The 24,170-nt window shown below is 43.8% G+C and overlaps 2 protein-coding genes across 8 annotated transcripts in view; one reads left to right on the top strand and one right to left on the bottom strand.

Moving 5' to 3' along the window:
- The window catches only part of Parpbp (PARP1 binding protein), a 59,376-nt gene extending 39,823 nt beyond the window's left edge, over window positions 1-19,553 (top strand). For all 7 annotated transcript variants that reach the window (XM_013518744.1, XM_005374563.2, XM_005374564.2 and 4 more), the window contains 5 exons: window positions 4,487-4,670; window positions 7,255-7,433; window positions 9,170-9,251; window positions 18,509-18,644; window positions 19,186-19,553. In XM_013518744.1, coding sequence (XP_013374198.1) covers window positions 4,487-4,670; window positions 7,255-7,433; window positions 9,170-9,251; window positions 18,509-18,644; window positions 19,186-19,526 — 922 coding nt within the window. In that variant the 3' untranslated portion in view covers window positions 19,527-19,553. The remainder of the gene's footprint in view (window positions 1-4,486; window positions 4,671-7,254; window positions 7,434-9,169; window positions 9,252-18,508; window positions 18,645-19,185) is intronic.
- A 276-nt stretch (window positions 19,554-19,829) lies between these two features.
- Window positions 19,830-23,057, bottom strand: Pmch (pro-melanin-concentrating hormone). Its single transcript, XM_005374562.2, has 3 exons — window positions 20,860-23,057; window positions 20,311-20,509; window positions 19,830-19,918 (listed from the first exon to the last, which is right to left on the bottom strand). Exons 1-3 carry the CDS (start codon window positions 21,106-21,108, stop codon window positions 19,869-19,871), a joined length of 498 nt encoding a protein of 165 aa, XP_005374619.1. The 5' UTR covers window positions 21,109-23,057; the 3' UTR covers window positions 19,830-19,868.
- Between the last annotated feature and the right edge of the window lie 1,113 nt (window positions 23,058-24,170).

Consider the following 24,170-nt stretch of genomic DNA (forward strand, 5'->3'; position numbering starts at 1 on the left):
TCCGGGTGATTCCCTCCCCGCAGAGCTCTCTTCCCCCAGCTGGCCCCGCAGAGGCGCGGGCCGACCCCACCCTCCGTGCGCTTCCTCCGTGCCTGGCTCCCAGCGCAGTGTTCTTCCCCGCGCCCGCTTCCGCAGCAGGTGTCTGATTTCGTCTTCGCGCCTGCGGTCCTTTCGTGCGTGATCGGAGCCTCAGCGACTCCGCCTAGGTGCAGACGCAGCCGCGGGACTCGCGGTCTGACCCTTTCCCGCCTCTCGCTTTGGCCCCTTCGTGCATTCTGCCCCTAAACCCTCAAACGCAGAGATGACAGCGCGTTTGCAGTCCCGGGCGAGCAGGGGGCAAGAAGGAACTGCTGCTGTGACCCGGCAGCTCTTCTGAGGCCCTTAGCACAGCTGGCTGCACTTCTCCGCTCTGCCGGTAGGTGCCGCCAGAATGTGCGCACACTACTTTCCCCTGAAACGTGTTTTAGACCCTTCGTGGTGCGCAGATTACTTCCGTTGTTGAGAGGTTTAAAATGCTGTGTTTCCAGCTCCTGCTACAACATTTCAATGCACAGCTGCGTTATATTGTTGGGTTAAGTACATATTTACAGAACTTGAAACCTAGTTGAAATTTTCCAGTGTAATCTGATGTTAACTTTTTTTTTTTCTGAGGCAGGGTCTCACTATGTAGCCCAGTCTGGCCTCAAACTCGAGGCAATCCTCCTGCCTCAGCCTCCCAAGTGCTGGAACTGTAGGCGTGAGCCACCACACCTGGCCTGATGTTAACATTTTTTGTGTTTAAAACACTTCAGAATCATTCTTGAAATGCTTTATAGTGGTACCTTCAATCACAGTCAATTTTTAAAGATAAAATCTATTTCATCAAATAGTTTTCAAAGTCGTCAGTGTGGTACAGAAAAGCCCTTCGCTTGATGTCATAAAGAGTGACGAAGAATCATAGGAAGATGTCTCCCGCAGTTGTCTGTATCAGCATAGCACATTCTCTTCCAGGTGTCCGTTTTGTACCAGCAGCTTCCTTTCCCCTGCTCTAATATGCAGTTAGGAGACAGGGGCTGCCAGCCTACCTTTCTCACCCGCGGTTTCCTTTTAATGTTTATTGAGAATAGAGTCAGGCATGGTGGCGTACACCTGGAACCCCAGCACTTGTGAGGCTGAGGCAGGAGTGTCGCTGTGAGTTTGAGGCCAGCTTGGGCTACATAGTGAGACCCTGTCTCCACCAAGCCCCCCAAAACTAATAATGCTGGGTAAATATATGCCACAAAAATCTCAGGAGACTATCTTGGTTACTTTTGTCTCATTGCTGAGACAAAATACCTGATGCCCAGAATTAAGGAAGGGAAGGTTAATTTAGCTCACAGTTTGTGGATTTTTCAGTCCAACTTGGCTGGCACCAAGGCAGAGTGGCACATGGCAGAGGGCAGGAGTTCATGGCTGCGGACAGCAAAAGCAACAAGAGCAAAAGGGAGGAGTGGCAGCAAGCAGCCTCTTTTCCTCCCTTACGTTGTATGCAAAGAACCTGCCCCAGGGCGGGTGCGGCACTCACACCCATAATCCTAGCACTGGACCATGGATCAATCATAAACTCTAGAAGCCCGCCCCACGACTGCAGGAGGCTTTGTGGGGACATCCAGACACAAACCATGACAGGGACAGAACCCAGGGAAGGCCCAAGATGGGCTCTAGTAGGAACACATAACCACCCCGCAGGGCTGAGCCCAGTGTAAAGATGAACTGAGAATGCAGGCTTTAACTTGGTAGAAAGGGTGTCCCTAAAAACTTCACTTAGAAAGTCAACTGAGCATTCAGTGTCAAGTTTCTGCTGTCATTTTTTTCCAGCATAGTATTCGATGGCTAATTCAGACAGGAAAGAGAAACGAGATACAATTCAAAGGGAAGAAATAACTTACTTGATCATAATGCTTATATGTGTAGAAAACTCTTAAGAATCTAAGTGCAAATTGTTAAAATTAGCCCTGGATTACAACAGTGTTGCCGAGTACATGGTCAGCAAACAGAAAGCAGTTGTATTTGTGTTACCGCTAAGTAGCAAGCGTTGTAGAAAGCTTCAGAAGTGTGTGGCATGCAGACCAAGTCGAGTAACAGCCGTAGAGCTGCCTCCCCCGGGAAGGTCCTGCAGCTCACTGCACGGTCCGGTTTGTGCCCCAGCTCGGGCCCGGGTGCCAGGTACAGACCCGAGGCAAACCCTGCTCAGACCGCTTGCTGGCCTCAGCTTCCCGCCCGCCACCTCAGCTCACCTCTGTGCCCCTCTGAGGGAGGGAGACCGCAAGGATCCGAGAGACTTCTGTTCTCAGCGCTGCTGAGACGTTTCTGCAGAGTGTCTGTATGACCCCGTGGTGGGTTGATAACTGGTGATCAACTTATCACCCCCAGCTGAGCTGAGTAAGCATGGTGCTGTGTGGGAGGCCCACCTGGGGATTGCTGCCAGCAGCATAAGAGGCAGACCTGGAGAAGAAGGAGGCTGTTGGGAGCTGAGAAAGGCTGTTGGAGCTGATGGAAGCTGTAAGGAGCTGTTGGTTGTTCTGGAGGAGCTCGTCATGCTGGCTTTCCTGATGAACTTGGCTGTTTTCATCCTCTGAGGAGCTCGGAACCTCGTTGGTAGTGAGAATGGCTTTGGTTCACTTTGGAGGAGCTCTGGTCCTCACCTTGAGCATCGCTTCCTGGCTCTGGAGGGAAGATGGTGCACTACCAGCCTCCTGGAGAAGCTTGCTGCGTTGGCTTCCCTGGTGGGAACTCGGCCATCCTGATCATCGGAGGAGCTCGGGTCCTCACTGTTGCCGAGGATGGCTGTGGGACCTTTCAGGGGAGCTCTGGTTCTTCTGAGTGTTGCTTCTTGGCTTCAGTGCAGATCCGTCAACCTGCTAGCACAGATCCTTCATCCCTCTGGCACAGACTTCCTAGATTCCACCGAGCTTTGGGCCTTCCCAGCGCAGATCCGTGAAATAGGGGTATATGAGATATTGTTATGGGCACTGGGCCTCCAGCTGGATTCACGGGAGGCATTGTTATGAGCTCTGGGTCTTCAGCTGGACTCATGCAGAACATTTCTGTGGGATCCAGGCCCTTGGCTGGATTCTTGGTCTATAGTGTGTGGACAGATTCCCTGCACTCTTTTGTATGTCGTTCTTTGGGTGACTATTATAAATAATCTTATTAAGTATGTGTTCTGTATTATATTATTGTTTCCCCTTGCAAATAAGCCCCAAACCAACACACCCCCTAAGTACTGCAGGACCACAGATAATAGCAGTGTGGTAGTCAGCTATGTAGCTTTTGTTTTACTTTAGAAACTTCCCACTGAACAGTGGTCATTTATGCAGCAGATACATAAAGCTTCCATCACCTTTTTTGTGTGTATCAAGTGTAAACTGGAATAGGAAGATTGTTAAACATGGTTCCTTCTTTTAAAGTGCTAGGTTGGGTGTGTGGAATTTTTCCCACCTTGCCTTCAGAACTCACCTGTGATACTTTCAAAGCAAAACGACTCCCCAGGGTCCTGGTTATAGATGCCGATTCAGTGGGAGAGGAGCTGGTGTTTGAACAAAAATGGGTATGGTTCTTGTGGTTAGGACACCGGACCAGCCCATTGAGTGTGTGACCGCCCTGCTTGACGAGTCTCGGGATGCTGCTTAGAACTCCCCTGCTCTGTCTGGACCAGCTGTTAAGATGTAAAGAATTGGATTTCACATGTGTTCAGGAACCGGTCTGTTCTCTGACACAGTGGGTGTGTAAATGTCAATTGATAAACTTCCCTGATAGCACGGTGAAAGAGTGGTGCAGTAGTGTAGCAGCGGGCCCAGGCAGCCTGACACACCCTCAGGCCAGGCCACCTTGTCCCTGGGCGCTGTGACTTCAGAGAGCCCTCTTCTGTTGCTGGACGCCTCCCGCTGGGTTAATGCTTACTCGCTTGATTTCCTGTCCCATACACAGCTGCCCTTCACGGGCGAGGGTGCGACAGCATGTGCTTCAGGTCCGTTTCCTTCCCCTCCCCCATCCCCACTGGGAAGCCTTTATGAGACCCAACTCCTCCCTCTGTGATTTAGAGTTCCTAACCTAGGGTTCCTAACTTAGGGTTACAGCTTGGTGAATTGGCTTTAAGAGTCAATGAGAGGTATTCAATGCGAGAGGTAGATGTTTTCATTATCTTCGTAGTTTCTGAAGGTACAAATTTTATGCATGTAAATGGCTGGACCTGACCTGTTATAGTTCATAGATAACTAAATCATTTCCCTTCAGTTTAAAATAAAGTATGAACTAACTTGTCGAAATTACTTGCTTTTAGAAAAACTTTGAACGTTTTGTTTCCAGTGGTCCTCATCTTTTTCTTAAATGCTTCACTGTTTGATTTATAAGACCAAAGCTATATTGTTTGAAAGGTGTTGATTAGCGCTGAGAATTCTTTTTTCAAGCCTGTAAACCGACTGTCATTTGCAGTGCTATTATGAAGGCATCTTATTTCTATTTTCAGCATTGCAGGGGGTCGGATACTGTCGGTAATAAAGATGCAGCTGATTAAAGGCCAAAGCAGCGAGGCTGCCTTCTGTAAAGCAGTAGAAGAAGTTGCACAGGATTTGGATTTGAGGATTAAAAATATTGTCAATTCTCAACAGGAGGGCGGAGCTCTTGGCCCCACTGACATAAGTCCTGCTCGGGTAATGAGCTTTTTATTTCTTGTTATCTTCTGTACAAAACATCATCTCTCTTCAGTTTATCATGTCCGTGGCTTGCTGGTCTCACTTAAGTCAGATAATCTGTTTCCTGTGTTTGAAATTTAATGATGTTGAAATTTAATTTTCTCAGTAGGATTATGTTCTGCTCGGGTAAATCATAACATCTTTGGACCACACTGTGTTAATTAAAGTAAGGCACTGGATAATCTCCTTATCCCTTTTAGCACTAAAAACTTAATTCTTGATGGGCATTAAGGTACTTGGTGGTGTTTTCCAGCATTTGTTCTCGTAGAGCAGTTACTTTCCCGTTTGTTCGGATGTGGGAGCCTCGTTTCTGACCCCGGTGCTACGCTGCCTGTGGGTTGGCAGCAGTCCCGTTAGAGATGGTTCCGTTCAGCAGTTTACTTTTCCTTTATAGGTCCCTGCAGTCTCTTCTTTCCTCCACCCACTCCCGTCCTACCACCCGTTTCCGCACACCTGGCAGTCTTTGCTTTGTGTGTCCCGGGAACATTCACTTCCTTCTCGACTTTCTTGCATAGTCAGATGTAATCGATTGCGGCGTGCAGTTCTAGGAGAAGGTGAGCGCCTGGCTTCGGCTTCAGAGCAGAGTTCTGGAGGTGTGCCGTGATGCGTACACAGCCACGTAGTCAGCTGACAGAAGCCCCTCTTGGTTGGGTGTCACTGTGGCCGCCAGCGTAAGGGCAACGATGTTCGCTTGCGGTTCGTTGCTTCTTCATTCGCTCATCTCTCTGCCATTTTTAGCCATTCTTCTATAATGATTCACGTTTTTAGCTTTGCTTTGAAATCCCAGCATGGAGGAAATCCTGGGGTGGTGCCCCACTATTTCACGTGTGTTAACATTTCTACTGACTAGCTGGGCTCAAGTGACAACCAGATTATTATTTATAAATATCAGTTGTCTGGTTTCTTGTTTTCTTTTTTTGGTACCAGGAGTCGAACTTAGGACCTTGTGCTTGCCAGGCAGGCGCTTATGCCGCTGAGCTATATCCCCGGCCCTATTTGTAAATATCAGAAAGTGCTACAATCTCAGGTAATTCACAGCACCAGAATGTCTCATTTTCTGACAAAAGAAGAGTGCAGACAGCCTGGTTCTTAATTTTATGTTTTCCACCACATCAGACGTCTTTGAAAAGTGCAATCAAATAGTACTCAATGAAGTTAGGCTCCAGCAGTGTGGAGTTCTCTGGGCCGACTGCGATAGGCAGTGTCCTCCCATGGGAGGGCACGTTGGAGTTCATGTGGTGGCCCGCGCCTGCCAGGTGGGGAAAGGAGGCCACGCCCAGCTGGGCAGGAGCTGAGGAAAGTGGCTCAGCCGCCGCAGCTGGCCCAGCAAAGGGCCACTTAGTCCCCCAGGCACAAGGCGGACGAGCCCGCTGGGGAGGCAGCGGCCGTCGCCCTGGTTGCCAGCAGGTTGCCTTAAGCAGCTTCCCCAGAGTCCTAGGGTGGCTTAGGGTTTATGCTCATGGGTAGCTGCGAGGAATATCATAGTACCGTATGTTTTCTTCTCTCTCCCTGTCTAGTCGCTAAGTGTTTCGAGCGCTCCCTTTTTAGCCTGCTTTCTTTATCTCTAGTGCTACTGTCTTAGTTCAGACCAGGACTTTTATAACCTTTTAGTTTGTAGCCTCCAAGATTGGATAACATTCTTACACTGAAATATATTTTACTTTACACTTGCTATTGGTGATTTTTCTAAAGCCTAAAGAGGGTCATTGTACCTACTTGCTACGCAAGCAAGCGATTTTGGCTTTGTCATTGATTGACCCTCACTTTTTTGCATGGTACACAGCTTTTTCAGCACATCTTACCGCCCTCCTCCTTTTGCTGTGCTCCCCACCTTGCCGTGGCCCCTGTGTCCTGCCCTTGTGCCCCCTCTGGACACCGCGGTACTTTGTTCACTCCCTTGTGTGCGCTGCTCCTTCACTGATCAGAAACCCGCGCACTGGTTAGAAATCCCCCGTAGCTTCCTCGAAGGCGCTGTTAGAGCTGCTCGGTTATCTTATCAAGGAGACTGAGGCCTCTTGCAGGGCGGTGTTTTTGCCTTCCTAGCTGTTGCTGAAACATAATCTCGGGACACATGTGCTAACCAATGATTATGGACTGAATGAATGTCTGCTGGTTTTTCATTTTCACATTTGTGGAGACCTTAACAACAATCTGTGCAATTAGTATTCAGCTTGTCAGAGCCTCATCTTCCTTTAGAATAAGAGACAATGCCAAGGTTTTCCTCACTGAAAGCCTGATGCTCCTTTGACCAGAAAATAATGTCTTCCTCTGATGTTACCATTTTTGTGCCTCTGAAAATTGATGAGGTTGCTCATCTGTAGCTTACGGGAGAAGGGACCCGTACTGTATAGCTGCTTTTCTTAGGTGGTTTTTTGTAACTTCAACAACATAGTGGCACAGGAAATGGAAAAACGTGGCTGATTCACGCAGCTAGGGTGGTGGTTACATTGACTTAAACTTAGTTTTTGTCTTTTTCTCCTTTGGTATAAGTTTTCAATACGTGATGTTTTCATTTGTTGGGGATTGGTACTTTTTCTTCCAGCCGAAATCTCATGCCATAAACCACGGCACTGCCTACTGCGGCAGAGACACTGTGAAAACCTTTCTGGTTCTTCTGGATGAAGAAGCAGCCAGTGCGCCGACCAGAAGCAAAGCAGAGCTGTTACACAGCGATGGGAGCGCAGCCCAGTGTGGCGGGCCGTCTGTCCTCACGCTTTTTAGGTAGGTAATGCGGATGTTGTACGTGTACAGATGTGAACACCAGAAAATACCTGGGATACTTAGGGGTTATAAAAGCAATACGTACTTATGGCAGGAAACTTGGAAACTGTAGCAAAGTATGAAGTAAGTAAAAGTTATTCAGAGGGCTGGGGATATAGCCTAGCAGCACAGGCACCTGCCTGGCAAGCACAACGTCCTGAGTTTGAGTCCTGGTACCAAAAAAAATTAGTTAGAGAGACATTAGACATTTAAATGCAAAGACATTATAGATTGAAAAAGTAATATTCAGGTGTTTCTGGTTTTCGTGGCTTTTATTTGCCTTTTGCTTTGAGAAAATATTTATTTGCAGTGCGTCAAGAACTTTGCTACGTGCTGTCACTTAAATGATCACGCACACCAAACTTACCTTGGAGTTGACATTTACTGGTTCATCTTGCCGTCATGAGAAAAAATATTTCTAAATTAATGCTGCTGTTGGATGTAAGAGCTCGCTGCCCCAGTAGGAAGTACCAGCAGCAGAGACTCAGCTTTGTTTGGACGGGAGATGTGAGGTCAGGGTGAAGGGGAGATGGGAGCCGGCGAGGCTCCCGCTTTGGGTGTGGTGCCGTGTGTTTGCGGTGCGCTCACGTGGCCTTTCCTTGATGCATGCGCAGAGAGCGAGAGCTTCTGCTTCTCCTCCTAAGGTCGCTCTCGTCAGGGTGGGGCGTCGGCGTGGTAACCTCTTCAAGGCCCAGTGGAGTATGTCCAAAAGCCCTGTCTCCAGAATCAGTTGCATTTGAGGGTTAAGGCTTCAGCGCTGATACTTGAGGGGCATACACGTGCCAGCCTGCAGCACCTACTCTCCAGGTTAGCAGCTGAAGTCAGTCATTGAATGCGGTGGTGCTGTTTTCCAGTGGACATTCACTTTGAGGAACATGAACAGCTTTACACTGGATCTTAGCCCAAAGGCTGAGAAGCGATAGGAACACTGAGCAATTTTAGAAGAACCATTTGAAGTGGTATGTAGTACATTCTAGAGGATTTTCACTAAACTATGCTTTCTGTTTTCTTCTGGAGCTACTGCTGAGAAAACTGGTCTTAAGCCTAAACAAAAAAGAGATTAACTTATTGGCGAATACAGACTGATGTGGTCAAACTCCAGGGATCTCTTGCATTCTGCCATCTCAAACTTCCAGTTTTTATTTTTCTCTTTTGAAGTCCCCTCTTTTGAATTATGTAGATGCCTTATTTCTTTACCTAGACCTCACAATGCCTGAACGCAAGACCAAGGAGCAAATCAGCTTTCTGTCCTTCGCAACATCTTATATAGCGCCTCAAAAATAAGTACAAGTTCAAGAAATATTCAGTTGCTGAGTTGATTAATTGAACAAATCGTTGCTATATAGGGGAACTGATTTAAAGGCCTCTTAGGTTTCTTGAGTGTCTTGGCTTACTGGGGCTGCTCTATGACACGCTCACGTAGGTTGCGTAATCTGGAAATGACAAGTTTATCTCTCACAGTTTTGGAGGCGGAAGATCACGGTGCCAGCAGACCCACTGTCATTCCTACTGAGACCCGTCCCTCGTGGATAGCGGTGCAGAGATGCGGAAGGGCAAAGACTGCCACACAGGCTCCCTCGGGCTCTTTCCTGGGCACTGATCCCATCCTTGAGGGTGCAGCACCCACCAGAGGTCTCGCCTCGTGGTAGCATTCAAACTGTAGCAATACATTTTTACCTTTTTTTTTTAAAACATAGATCTCCCAAACAAGTGGATAATTCACCGATGAAACCCCTAAGAGAACGCATCAGTAAGTCTGTGCAAGAGAAGAAAGTCAAGGTACAATTTAATGTACTGTCATGAATGATACACATTTATATTTAGAAGAAATTGTGAAGCTGAGCTGGATAATATAAGTATACAGCGTATATAGCACAATAAGGATGAAATGGGAAGCAAGTAGTGACAGTTGACATACAGAAGCTTCCCTTTTGTACAGTCTTGACTAATCTGTTTTTGGCTCCTTAGTCTACTAGGCTGAAAAGAAGAAAAGAAATCAGCAGTTGCTATTGTAATATTGAATAAATACTGGTTGAAGGAATGAAGGGGAAAATCATGGCCCTTTTGTTTACATTTCTACTATTTTATTTATTTATTTATTATTTTATTTTAAAGAGAGTAGTAAATGAGAGAAAAAGAAAAAAAAGAACAGTAGCAGCATCACAAACATAAACAAACCAAAGCAAGAACATTTAAAATGATACAGGGTTTCAAGAAAAAATAATACAAATGAACAGTGGTTGTTATATTACACATTGCTGTCCTCAACTACGTTGCTCAGATTACAGGATGTAAGAATGGAAGATTGTTCAAACCATTAAAGAGAATAAGAGAATAATTGTTAGATAAAATATTAGAGGTAATACAGAGTTTCACCAGGCAAGATGGTAGGAATTCACCAATGGTAGTTCCATTGCATATTGTTGCCTTCAAATCAGTTGCTCTAATTACCAGATATAAGCATGCAAAATTGGTCAGAACATAAAACATTGTAAGCATTAACTGTTGCTTTCAGTATATCATCAGACATCAGCAGTACAGTTATCCCAGCTATTCGTATGTGTGTGTATATACACATATATATATATTTATTTTTTTTTTTTTGCCTTCCTTCTTTCTTTTTTCTTCTTTCCCTCATCCCAGTCATTCCTTCCTTTGACCAGTTTCTTTCCCTTTCCTATCATCAGTTGTATGTTTTGAGTTTTACTTACTCTTTCAGGTCGTACACCTAGGAGATAATATGATGTTCATACATGTGGGTCTGATTTATTTCACTTACGAGTATGGTCTCTAGTTGCATCCACTTACCTACAAAAGCCTCGTATTTATCTTTTTTTATAGTTGAGTGATACTCCATTGTATAAAAATACCACATCTTTTTTATCCATTCCTCAGTTGATGGGCATTTGGGTTGTTTCCAAGATTTAGCTATAACAGATTGTGCTGCTATAAACATTGGTGCACATATATCACTGTGGTATGATGATTTATTTCTTCTTGGAAAATATCCAGAAGGAGGATAGCTGGGTTAAGTGGGACTTCCAATCCTAGTTTTGTGAGGAATCTCCAAACTGATTTCCTCAGTGGTTTCACCAACCTACACTCCCACCAGCGGTGGAGTAGGGTTCCTTTCTCCCCTACATTTCTAACATTTTCAGTGGAACTGTGAGAGACTGTATGTGTTAGCTTTCCATCACTGTAACAGACACCCGAGTCAATCAGGTTACAAAGAGGAAAGGTGTGTTTTGAGGTTTCATCCTGCTTTTGGGGCTAGGGGGGCTAGTGGTGCCAGAGTGCCATGGCCCTGAGTGAGGGACAGAGCAGAACCACTCACCTGGCTGTGGAGTGAAATAGTTTCTACCCTTTGCCAACAGGGCTACACTGGGGACCAGACCCTTAACACGTGGCCTTTTGGAGGACATGCCACATCCAAACTGTAGTACAGCATCGTTTAAAATCTGTTCCTGTCTGAAGACATAGTGGCGGAATATAATCAGTTGTACAATTCATTCAATTATTCAACATTTAATTAAACATATATTTATGATTGTTGTATAAACTGTTACATATAGATAAAATCATGGAGAGATTATATATTCTATACTTGAAGTGTCATCTTGGAGTGAGCATTTCAGAAATAGAAAGTATTAGTGAATTTAGAATTTTTGATGTACTTGATTATGAAATCTCCATGTCAGTATTGCAGAGGACTTAGATTTTAGTTTCCTCATTCATAAATAGAAATAGGTGCTCCTCCAGGCACAGAATCTTCCATTCACGGAAACCACCTTGGTAACTATTCGTGAGATGCTCAGTTTCGGTCCTCAGCCTTTATTACCTACTGCTGTTTACTAGGAAATGTGTCTATGATAGTCAATGAATTTCCTTGTGGAGACAATCAGGTTCTTACTCAGCCTTGGTACTTTTGATAGGAACTGTTAGAGAAGTTAGTAACTTCACTAGCCGATCAGGAAGACACTGAGGCTTTGAAGGACGGCAGCGGGGACCGTGAGGACGAGGGAGTGGCAGTGTCGGGGCTCGGCTGGCTGTAGTCTGCTGCCCCTCCAGCAGCCAGGTGGCCCTGTGCTCAGGGTCTGAGAAGGTTCCTGGTTAGGTATGCAGATTTAAACCTCATGGCTCGAAACCTCCAAGTATGGCCACATTTAAAATGGTGGCTTGAATTACACTCAGCATTTCCCTCCCCTGGTACTCGAAATGAATACGAAATAATGAAAACGAACAAAAGTAATCACCAAGAGCAAAGGACACATAATGACGTAACCGAATAGCAGCGAGCTGTCAGAAGCCATGGCCAAGGAGAGAAGGATTTCGGAGAGAGGAGGCCTTGCGCCCAGCCGTGGTGCTAAGGAGAGCTGTCCCTGGTCTTTCCAAAATGGGCAGTGAGCTAGATGCGTGCCCCTGCGCCGTCCTCATCAGAGAACAGAAGTAGCAGCTGGATAGGAATGTGGCTGAAATGTGAGGTGAACTCGAGTTTACACCGAGGCGGTGAAGGCTGTGGCGCTGTGTGCCCCATCGGGGAGACGATCTAGCGCGAGTGGAGTTCGAGTCCTGGCCCAGCCAGAGGGAGAAGCCCTCGCGGAGCGCGTGCCTTGCGTCTTAGACTCTGAGAGGGCAGCGCAGGACGCGGGGACTTCTTCCGACTGCCCGTCACCACCGATGACTCTGCTTCCACGCCCACCATCCCTCACACCGCAGAAGAACGAGGGACAGAAGATATGCAGGCTTCGAGGGGAGCTCTAAGGAGAAAATGAAATGCTCCCAAGTAAGGAGGGGATTGGATCGAGTCGACACCAGGGACTCGGAGCCCTCTGTTTGTAGCTAGCATGTCGCAGGCCATTTCTGCTGTAATAACGAAACAACAAAAGGCAGGTAAGGTTGGGGAGACAGGTTTTAAAGGCATAGAGGGGCTCTGTAAGCAAAGTTTAGGTAAGCTGAAAGCCGCAGAGGGCGAAGGGCCCCTGAGATGACCACGCCTTTGTCGCCGCTGCCCTGGTATCTGTCAGTTCAGATTGAGCTGAGAGCTGGTGTTGGCCAAGATGAAGGCCCTCGCACCGAGGAGAGAGATTTCGGGTCTTGAGGGGCTGGCGACCCCGTGCAGACTGCAGGGAACCTGCGTGCAGTCGTTCCTGGTGCCGTGTGGGGGGCGGCAGCCTCCGTGTTGGTGGGCGAGACCCCGTGTCCTGGCTGCGGGCGGAGCGGGACTGCGCCTGCCCCAGGAAGCGCCCGCTGGCCTGCTTTCCCGAGCCGCCTCCCGCAGCGGGAGGTGACGGGGGTCAGCACAGCGCGGGCCCAGAGGGAGCCCTGACCTCCAAGCCAGAGGCAGCAGGGATCCCTCCCGGCTCCCGGCTGCGAGGCCAGGGACGCAGTGCTGAGGACCGGTAAGCGGCAGAGAGACTGCGCCAAGGACGTGCAGCCTGTGAGACCCCTCTGTCAGAGGGTGGTGCCCCCTGCGCATTACTTTCTACCCCCGGGTTTCGCTGGCTCGGGTTTTCTCTTCCTCCATAGCTGCTTCGGACATAAACTTGTTAGACCTTCCGCGAACTCATTCGCCAACAGGTATGAGGTGTGTCCTGTATACCAGGCTCTGTGCTGGGCGCCGCAGAGCATGAAGCAGACTAAAGACCCTGCTCCCACCCACAGGGCCCCCCGCACGTCTGTGCAGCTGGGCTGCAGCAGCGTACGCAGGGTGATCAGAAAATACTGCAAGTGCTTCACCTGCACCGCGGCGCATGCGCATTGTCCGCCCCGCATCCCCCTCTGGCTTGAGACACTCGCCCGTCCTTCCTGCCACTTTCTGCAGCCGCTCTGCAGTCCTCTGTCCTGTCTTTGGTTGTGCTGCCGTGGCCGCCTCACTGTGTTAAGTTGTTTCAAAACATTGAGCTCTCGTGGTCATTTTGACTTTGGGGAGAGCCAGCAGTCGCAGTGTCAGATCTGCTGAGTAAGACAGGCAAGGGCACCGCAGAGGTGGTACGAGCCTGCCTTTCTGTCGGGGGCGCTGGGCGCGGCGTTCTCTGTACTTTTTATCCCGCCTTGTAAAGGTGCTTAGCGAAGAGGATTCCCGGGAAGTGGCGAGAACAAGTGTGTTCGCAACAAGCGGGAGGACCTTGAGGGGATTGGTGGCCAGAAGTCTTTTACTGTAATCACTTTTTAAATAACTTAAACGGCCATCATACACTGTCATCACTCCACGTGTGTGGATGCCCAGCCTTGGCCTCCTCCTGTGCCCCTCCAGCCCAGTTTTGTGTCTTACCTCGGGGGACACCCCATCAGGAGGCATGTGTAGCTTGGGCCTCTGTGAGCTGGAGCCGGGGGGAGCAGCAGCCTGGGTCCCCAGGGCCCCGGGAACCCCGAGCGGCTAGGAAGGGGCCAGGTTCTCCCGGCGAGCAAGGCTGTGCCCCCGGACGCCTTACCCTGCGGGCCGGGGAGGCCAGAGCAGACCAGCAGCTGCCACACGCTAATGGTTTCACTGTTCGTGGGGTTTATGTTTCATCTGAGAGCAGCAGACAGTGGCGAAACAAGCGGATGATATGGCAGAGTAGGTCAGTAACACGCTACAGAAGAAATAAAGCAGGAAAGTGAAGGGAGCGTGCCCCGTGTGTGTTTTGATTTGACGTAGGATAAGTAGAGGCCTCCTTCAGGTGACATGAAGCAAGGACGTCCATTAGAGTAGAAACGGAATGTATTAGGCTGAAGTCATATGGGATCCGTTTTGGCTGAAGTACCGGGGTTTGGACCTATAAAGTACCTACTAAGTGTCGAGAATGTGTAACGGACATTTGTATTTCCTGTCCCAGCTATCCTTGCTCAAGTGCAGCGCACATTTCCCAGGCCGCAAGCTTGAGTAACAGAGCAGAGGTTTTTATTCAGGCGGCAGACCCCAAGGTTTCCGTTCTCCCCAAAGAGTGAAGAAGGGCACGGCCCTCACACTGAGGAGTCGTGAAAAGATGATGTCACTGTTAGGTCAAGAGTTACTTCCCTGTCGTTTAGCAAAGGAAATGGCCCTTCGCTGTGAAAGCAGTAGATTATTTGGCACGTGTACAAATCCACATGCCAGTAAAGGTGCCGAGTGTCTCTTCCTTTGAAAATGTGATCATGTAAGAATAAAAAGATAAACGTTCTTTTTTCAGAATTGTTAATATATTGGCGTAGTGGAACCTTGGAGTTTTCATTTTCTTATTAGTGCAGCCAGCCCAGCGTGTCTGTGACTTTTCAGTGTTTTGACTCATTCATCTTAATTTCACTGGAGTCAGGCTTTCCTATGTGAAGTACTATTTTCCTCAAACTGGGAACCTACTAATAATTTCAATTTTAAAAAGAGCTTGTGGCAAAAGGACTTTTCTAATTCTTGGCAAGTTTGAAGTTCATTGCAATTTTACTGTGGATAGAAATCCTTCCAAAGGGGGGAAAAAAACCACTCTACAAAGGAAAACTTTCAATCTGTTTTTCTCATGTGACTTGAACATGAAATGATTTTAACAGCCATGTATGAATCTGGACATTATTCTTATTTGTTTAGTACTTCAAAAGCACTTTCAGGAGGGAATTGTTTTGCTTATTTGTGATTCCAAATCAAATAAATACACAGAGAGATTTGGAAGATTTGCAACAGGAAGTAATCTCAATTCTATGTAGCCACAAATCTTGTGCAGAAAAATTCAACTTTTATGAACAAAGGAAAAGCAGTCCCTTTTATTTTGTAAATACAAGTTCATATAGCTTGCATTTCAAAAAATTAAAAGGGAGAAACTGATTATAAGTTCATTTTTTGAGCTGCATTCCTAGAATCCTTTTAGAATTGGCCTGGTCCTGAGAGATCTAGTTCAATAGTTCTTATTTTATAGCAATACTGATTTCATATTTGTTATTAGGATAACTATCCAGTGTCTAATTTAGATCTCTAGAATTTACATAGACTGTTTATATTTTCTTATTTCTTATAGTGCTGACAACTTTTCGAGGTAAATGTTGCTGCATTTCTGTGTGGATCAATGAGACGTACACTGGTTTATCCAAGGTTATCAAGACAATGAGGCTTAGGGCCGATATTAGAGGCTGCGTCTTCTTATGACACTGGTGCTTTTCCCATCGCAGCTTCTTGTGTCTCTGTGCTGCTTTGTCAGCTGGACCTCATGATCAATCACAATCTCCAGGTCTTTTCAGACGCGTTTTTCAAGGGAGGTTCTCCTCATACTGTACATCTGTAATTGATATTTTTGAACCTAAATACAAGTCTTTGTTTATCCCCATTCATTTCCATCTTGTTTTCTACTTACGGTTCCAGCCTTCTGAAATCTTTTCAATCTTGATTCTGTTAGACAATGTATTTGTTATTCCTTCCAGCTGTGTGTCAACAGCAAATTTTATAAATAGCATGTCTTTGTAACTTTAAGAGCCATTCTAGTTATCTCTTGTGCACACACAGTTGAAACTCAACTAGTAATTGATTTTAAAAAAATTTCTGTATAGGGCAGAGGAAAGAAAACCCATATATAATCTTTCATAAAAAATAACATAACTCCTGTCAGCTCTTTTGGACATAACTATTGCAAGATCACCATGGATCATGATTGTCTTTGTCATTTGCATGCGTTTATAAATAATATTTCTTCATGTAAAGTGGTTATTTTTCTTCCACATCTCAAGCATTAGGAATCCACTGCCTTGTAACTTTACTTTTCTGAAATTGTCCTGTGGTCATTAAGGGCTCTAGAATTTCTCTATAGGAGGCCTGAAGAGAGGAAATCAAGCTATAAGGAGAAGTGGGGTACTTACTTTGTGACTGCATATATGGAAAACAAAATTTTTCACTTAGATTTTATTAAAATCAATAAAAAATAACAAAGCTTTCTAAAGAAATGCTCGTGCTAGATAGGAGATTGAGAGAACATGAGTTTTCTGTACTAAATTGTGTAATTACTGTATTTTTACATAGAGTGCGTCATAGACAGTGCTGATGAAGGCTGTGGAGTGGGCGGAAGCCACCTACAGGTGCTGTCCCTCCTGAGGACTATGGGAGTGACCAAGCCAGGCACTTAGCGTCTGTCTGACTGCATAGTCTTACCATACCCTTTGTAATTGTTTATAAGCAGTAAGTTTATAATTTTCTGTGAACAGTTACTGCCAAAGTGAAAGAAATATATGAAGGAGCTATGTCAATGATGGAAATAAAAGTACATGAATAAGGTTACGACAGCAATGATACTATGTAATAAAATGTCATCTATTTTATTAATAAGATTTCTCTTAATAGATTTGTAAATTGCTCTAATTCCGTATTTCTAGGATAAAGTCCAAAAAGAGCTACCTAAAACTTTCAGTTCTATCGTAGGAAATCTTGTGGTAGAGATTAGGTCCAGGAGCTGTGCTCATAGGAACTTGTGGAGTTGTAGTGAGTTATAGTCTCATTGGCAGCCTACTCTATTCCACTTTTTTCTAAACAATGGTTTTTTGATGATGTACACTTTTATACTTTTATGCAGTTTTGTGTTTTAAGTGGAAGAAAATAACACACTCCAGTCCTCTAATGCTTCACTGAAGCAGATGAGACATAATTGTAGTCACCTCCAGCCCTCAGCCGTGAGATAGATCGTGCTAACAGAGTTTACTTTGATGACACAGCTGTCCAAGATGCTGTTCTGCTTCCTTAGAAATCAGTGTTGGGGACCTCACTGCCATTTCCTTTGCAAACATCTGAGTGGGTGTTTAATGTGCCAATTTCTTTGGCTATGTAACCTAGTGCACAAATACTGAATTATTAGTAATATATAACAAAGTCATTTGTTTTGTCATCAACAAACGCTCCAAGTAATACTCAAAATAGTGTAGTTGACTTTGAACTGTTAAAGGATTTGAAGTGACTTCTAATTATTTGGAGAAATCTCTCCATGATAACTGAATAGCTACAGACCAGTGTAATCGTTGAAATTTGCATTATCTGTATAGGGTAGTTTATTCTGGAATTAATTCCATCTCTAAAACATTCAGTGGTTATTATGTTTGCCCAATATATTTCTCAAACTATCATGTTGGTATGCTTTTTCTTAAATTTAAAATTTAATTCTTCTGCCTTTTTTTTGTTTTTAATGTTTTGAGACCGGGTCTTGCTAAGTAGTTCAGGCTAGCTTTGAACTCACTATGCAGCTTAGGTTGGCCTCGGAATTGTGGCGCTCCTCCTCCCTCAGCCTCCCAAGTGCTGGGATTACAGGCATATGCCATCATGCCTGGAAAATTCTTAGTTCTTAAAATTTTTAACTTCATCTTTCTGGTTTTCTTCTGCTTGAGAAGAACGTGAGGCTTCCTACTTTATGCAAAAAAGATAAATGCAAGAGTATATTTTGACGTTTTGACTGTTAAAACACTTGGTGGAATCTTCCTAAAATGATAGATTTGAATCATCTTTCTTGTTTTTTTTTTTTTTTTTTGGTACCAGAAATTGAACTCATGACCTTGTGCTTGCCAGGCAGGTGCTGTGCTGTATCCCTGGCCCTCTTGTTTTCTGAATATTCATGTTTTGACCAAGAAATAATATCATCCCAATACTATTGTTTTTTCTTGCTTTTTATTTCTTTGCTAGTTTTGTTTCTGTTTATTTTGACCTAGAATTCTTACACTTTTTTTCCCCCAAATATTTGTGCTCACTGCATTTCTTATAATGAAGAACTTGTATTTTCCTATGGTCGGGATATCATGTGTATGATTTCACTTACAATAAAACTCACTCCTAAAGCTGCCCAGACACAGAAGCGAGTAACAATAGCTCTTGAAGAGTTGAAAATTCATGTTTTATAACTGTTACAAAATATATCAAAAATATATAGGAAACTAGTATTGCTGAAAGGAAAACAATGCTACCCATAACGGAATGAGTTTGTGAACTATAAAACATAAAAGGAAAACAATTCTCAGTGAAAAATGGAATTTGTAGGGGAACTTTTTAATGATACTGTGATTACTATTGAGTATGTAAAAATGAAAAAAATGAAATATAAATTGCATATTTTTCTTTCTGTTACCAGATGAAGCAAACCTTAATCAGATCCCAGTTTTCTTGTACTTATAAAGATGATTGCATGATAATCAAGGATAAACGGAATAATGTTAACCTGACATCAAAGCCTTTGTGTGTTCTTCACATGGAAAACAACCTTTCTGGTAATTGACCTTAATTCTAGTCCACCTATTGGTTTTAACTTAAGTAAAACTATTATTTTTGCAAAGTACTATCAAATACAAAGTCTATATTTTTTAAGAACTGGGTTTATTTAAGAAGTTAAATCTAAGTATAAACTTATGGATAGTAATAGGAAACAGTTTGATTTAACTAAGTGGATTTAAGAAATAATTGATAGCATATACATAATGATTAATATCCTATATTCCAACAAATATTCATTGATAGGAAGGAGAGGTAATATGGTAACATGAAAACTAATGTGATAATGTAGCTGTATGTGTTAATCATTTAACTGGCTAGTATTTTATTATAAATCATAGATTTTTGAATATGTAGCCTTTTTATTGGTATATGTTTGCAACACATAAAATTTATGCAACTCCCATTGAGGAATTGGTATGTATATATCATATGATCATTTTTGATCCCTTTTTCTGTCATTTAAAGTTGTGAAATTTTTAAGAGTAACAATACTAGATAGAAATATGATTCCTTTCCCCTTTTTATCTTGCGTAACAGAGGGTGTCGATTCGTCTGTTGGAAGATCAACACTTGGAACGCATTCTGGAAATGTTCATCTGGACAGGAGTAAAAACGACAAAGTATCAAGAAAATCAAATAGTCAGACAGGAAATAAAAGCTCAAAAAGGAAACAGGTGGATTTGGACGGCGAATATATTCTCCATGACAATGGAAATGAACCACCTCAACATAAAAATGTTAAGATACCTAAAATGTCAAGTGGTTTGCGAAAGAAGCCAGATGGCAGACTAGCCAGAGGAGCAAAAGGCAGTAAGTGTGCTGTCAAAACCAAGTTGATTACCGGCCAGACAAAGTTAACGCAGTTTTTTATGCTATGATTTTGTCATTGATGTGCTTTAGACTGACGCACCCGTGAAACCATTCATTCAAATTATATACTTTTAAAAGTGGAAGGTGTACGTAGCTGTGAAGTGTGTGTTCATCTATTGTCTAAAAATACCACTTAGTCATAATTATGCAGAATTTTCACAAAGTTTAATGCATGGGAAAAAAAAAAGCGTATCATTTGGGTTACAGGTACATCCATCTTAACACAGCTTTGTTTTAAAAGACATATTTAGAATAATAACACAAATTATATTAACACGAAGGACTTTTCTCTGCATTGGCAATGAAATGACTTTGTTTTCTTCGGAGAAGACGATGTGGACCAGCAGGTATCAGACTTGCCAGCATGGTCGGTAGACTCTGCCCAGCATACACCTGAGCACTGAAGGAAACAGGGTAAATTATTTAAAGGGTTATGATTACCACACAAAACTAAGGGAAAAATGGCTGTGTTGGCTGGGGATTTAGCTCAGCGGCACAGCGCCTGCCTGGCAAGTGCAAGGTCATGAGTTCAATTCCCGGTACCAGAATAAAACAAAACAAAACAAACAAACAAACGAACAAAAAATGGCTCTGTTATAACTACTGAGTAACCACAGTTAGAATAGCTAGATGCTTTTCTAGCTCCTGTTTCTGACAGTGGAGACTTACTATCAAGTAGAATTGAACCATGGTCTTATTTCATTGTGTTATGATTAGATCCAAACTCATTTAAACTCAGGGTTCTTTTATGGTATTGAGATAGAAGAATTGAGTTTTTAAAAGATTACTCACTGTCAAAATCTCTCCTTCCGATCGGAAATTTAGCTGAGTTTTCTTCATCCCCGATTTCTCTCTTTTCTTGTGTTGACTCAATATTCTGCACTCCATTCTCAGCCGGAAAAGCTACAGATCCTTTCAGTGCAAGGTAAGGCTTTAGAGCCAGATTCAGTGGCAGACCATGGTTTATGAAATTATGTCTGGAGCCTGTGTTCTGTAAGGAGAAAGTTGGTGGGGGTTTTAGCTGTCTTCTTCAGAATGAAGCTATGACACAGTTGTGTGACATCCATATTGATCAGTTTAGACATGCACTGTACTGCTTCTGACTCTTTAGAAATACCTTAGATAAAAGTTTATTGCAAATACAACACCTTTGGATAAAAAGTACTCTTTGGGATGGGAGAACCACCCCCTGTGATGAAATTTCATCAGTTATCCTGATGCATATTATGCCTATTTGTATACATTCCTGTTTATAAAAAAAATAAGTACCAATTTTACTTTTTAGAGAATTTACATAAACCACTTTCATTGCAATAAAAGATAAGTCACACTGCCACTTACCTTTGAATTTTTGTTGTCTTCATCGTTCATGAAAACACTCTCATCATTTTTATATTGTTCCAGAGAAGGAGCAGCGACTGATCTTTCAGCAGTGTCTTCCTTCTGAAAGGTCTTCCCCATCCTAAATGTATTAAATACCACGTCATCTTCCAAATTCTTTATGGACTTGGAAGCTGAAAGCAGAATACCTTGAGAAAACAAAGAAAAAGTTAGTATTAATATGTAGGAAGAGAGACTCATCTTTGCCATTCTTAGTTCGATATTTGCATAAAGTCGAACAAGTATGTGTAAAATGAGGAAAAATTTCGCAGTCAGCTTGGTTGCTACATGATTCCCTTCCTTTATATATATTTCCAGCTTGAATAGAAAGCACTTCAAAGCCTTATCCTTTCATCATTTGAGAAGTGACTCACCCGATAGAGGCTGACTTTTGTATAGCTGCTAATACCCACATTGTCTTGGTTTTAGCGGCATATTGTTTATTTCCAGTGTGAGTTTTCTCTGACTCTGATTATGACCCTTAAGGGAAAGCTGGCTGTTGAGCAGATTATGGTCTCTTGAAAACGGGTTGTTATTAAGGAAGACCACGGGATGCCCGGCTCGCCCCGTGTTACTGTTTCCTCCTGTGTACCTTCTGATTAAGATATTAAAACTCAAGTGTCTTCACTCAGAGATGATAAGGATAAAAGTTTTATTTCCTTTTAATCCTGATTACATTGAAATAATCTTCAGAAAGGATTTCATTATATAAATACTTGATAGTCTTTGGTGATTAAAGTACACGTACTTGTCAGTGTGAACAAAAAGCTATTCATGCTTCATCCGAACCTGGCCCACCAGATGCATTAATCCCTGCATTTACAAAAGGGTAATAATGATATTTACTGGTGAATTCGGCAGTTAATGAGTAAGAAGTCCGTGAAAAGAATATCTGTGCGCTCAGTAAATATTAATGTTGGATGTTGTGTGGTCCTTAATCACACACTTCAGAGTTAATTTCTAATTTTGATCCCAGTGAGTCAGAGAATGTATTCTTGTGTGTCTCCTGTCAGGGGTTTTCATAGGGTGTATCCCTAACTGCGGAGCTGCGGTGTTGTGGAGGATGTATGTAGTTAGCTCTGCTGATGCAAAGATGTTCTGCAGAATAGCCACAGCCAGCGGACGCTCCTGCCACGCCCACACGGGAGGAGAACTCCCCTTGCTCAGGGTCCTGGCCCCTGCGTGGCCACCTCATTACCCCTTTCATTTCTATTTCCCAAACTACCAAGGAGGTTGAGTATCTTTGCATGTGCTTATAAGCCTTTTCTTTTTCCTCTTACATAAAATGCCTTCTTTTCCTTATCCATTTTTCTCTTGGGTTGTCTTTTTCTACTTGATTTATAGGAGTTCTTTATATAATATCCCCAGTATTAATTACTTGTTCGCTATATATGTTGCAGATGTTTTCTCCCTGTGTTTGGCTTGTCTGTTCATCCTCCTGAGGATTGTAGTGAGCAAAGTGCTCCATGTTAACATCTACACTTCCTTTCATGGTTAGTACTTTTAAAATGTGTTCTGTTTCAGAAACTCTTCCCAACTCTGAGGGTTCTTGCATACTTTCATGTATTTTCCTTTAAGAGCTTAAATGTTTTGATTTTCACCTTGGAATTCTTGATCCATCTCGAGGTCTGTGTGTGATGTTGGACAGAGATAGAGCTTTTCTTTGCCAGTGTCCTCACACGTTTCTTGGGTAATTCATCCTTCCCCAGTGAGCCACAGAGCCGCCCTGGAGTCTCTCAGGTTCCTTCGTCTTGATTGCATGCTCATGTCCACAGTCTTCACAGTAATTTTGTGTTTTCATTCTCTAGGAGGGGAAGGGTGGGCTTCTGCTCACCCACAGTGTTTCTTGGACAGCAGTTCCATGGTGTTGTAGTCAGGGCTTATAAGGGAAAGGACCGAATGCAGGACACATGAGTTATAGGATTATTTTATAGTATTCACCCAAAGAGTCAGTGCACAAGAGCGCAGGAAATCTGTCCACACACTAAAGACCCAAGGAATCCAGCCGAGGGCCTGGATCCCACAGCAATGTCCTGCCTGAGTCCAGATGAAGACCGAGAGTTCATGGCAGTTTCCTCCACGATTCCACCTGGAGGCCAAGAGCCCACAACAATGTCTCATGCAGGCCTGTTTCACGGATTTGCGCTGGGAAGGGCCAAAGGCCAGTGGTAGAATCTAGAAAGTCTGTGTCAGCGGGATGAAGGATCTGTGCTAGCGGAATGAGGGGTCTGCACTGGAGCCAGGAAGCGATGCTCAAAGGAAGGACCAGAGCTCCCCTAAAGCGAACCCCAGCCATCCTCAGCAATAGTGAGGTCCCAAGCTCCTCCGATGCTGAGAGCAGCCGAGTTCATATCAGAAAGCCAGTACAACAAGCTTCTCCGAGAGAATCAACAGCTCACCATCCTCCCCTCCAGTGCTCTTTTTTATGCTGTCGGCAGCAATCCTCAGGTGGGCCCGCCACACCCAGCACCGCGCTGATTCAGTTCAGCTGGGGGTTACACGTTGCCCATTAGTTTACCCCCCACAAATGGCTATTCTTGGCTATTTTTTTCCCATATTCATCTTAAAACCATCTTTTTGAGTTCTGTGAGAAAACTTGATGGGGTTTTTAAGGGGCATTTGTTAATTAATTTTTTTTTTTGAGACAAGGGCTCACTAGGCAGTGCAGGCTGGCTTTGAATTCATTTGTAGCCCAGGCTGGCCTTGAACTCAACGGTGATCCTCCTGTCTCAACCTCCCAAGGGCTGGGTTTACAGGTGTGCACCACCACGCCTACCTTAAATTTCTTGTAAATGATAACTTTTAAAAAATGATTCCTTTAAAAAATTATTACTGGTGTGTACAAATGCAGGCATTTTAAAATTTTTTTTTATTTTAAAAATGAGGAAAACATTAACAGACAACATTTTACAAAGTAGCAAAAGAACAGTACAATACAGAGTTACAAACAAAGTGGTAGGAAATTAGCAATGCTTATTGTATTACATATTGATATCTTCAAAGTGGTTTCTCATGAAAACAGAGAGAGACATGCAATACTGATCAACCAAGGACTCATTGACAGTTTCTTTCAGCAAAGAAATAGAAGACAGTAGAATAACCATGTTAACTATCAAGTATATACATACATACAAAATTTCTCCTTCTTTCTCTTCTCTTTTCCCACATCCCAATTGCCCTTTACCCTTGAGTGCTTTCCTATCATTTCACAATGTCTATCATACCTCCTAGTTTAAATTAACTCTTTCAGGTTTTACACTAGTGAAACAATG

The sequence above is a fragment of the Chinchilla lanigera genome, unplaced genomic scaffold (genome assembly GCF_000276665.1).
Source record: "Chinchilla lanigera isolate Chin_1 unplaced genomic scaffold, ChiLan1.0 scaffold00004, whole genome shotgun sequence".
NCBI classification, from domain to species: domain Eukaryota; kingdom Metazoa; phylum Chordata; class Mammalia; order Rodentia; family Chinchillidae; genus Chinchilla; species Chinchilla lanigera.

Excerpts from the sequence above, each read along its gene's own strand:
- Pmch (XM_005374562.2), bottom strand. The coding sequence starts at position 21,108 with ATGGCAAAGATGAGTCTCTCTTCCTACATATTAATACTAACTTTTTCT. Across the intron at positions 20,510-20,859 it reads AAGACAACAAAAATTCAAAG|AACACAGGCTCCAGACATAA; the intron begins GTAAGTGGCAGT and ends TTCTCCTTACAG. Across the intron at positions 19,919-20,310 it reads CGGAAGGAGAGATTTTGACA|TGCTCAGGTGTATGCTGGGC; the intron begins GTGAGTAATCTT and ends TGTTTCCTTCAG.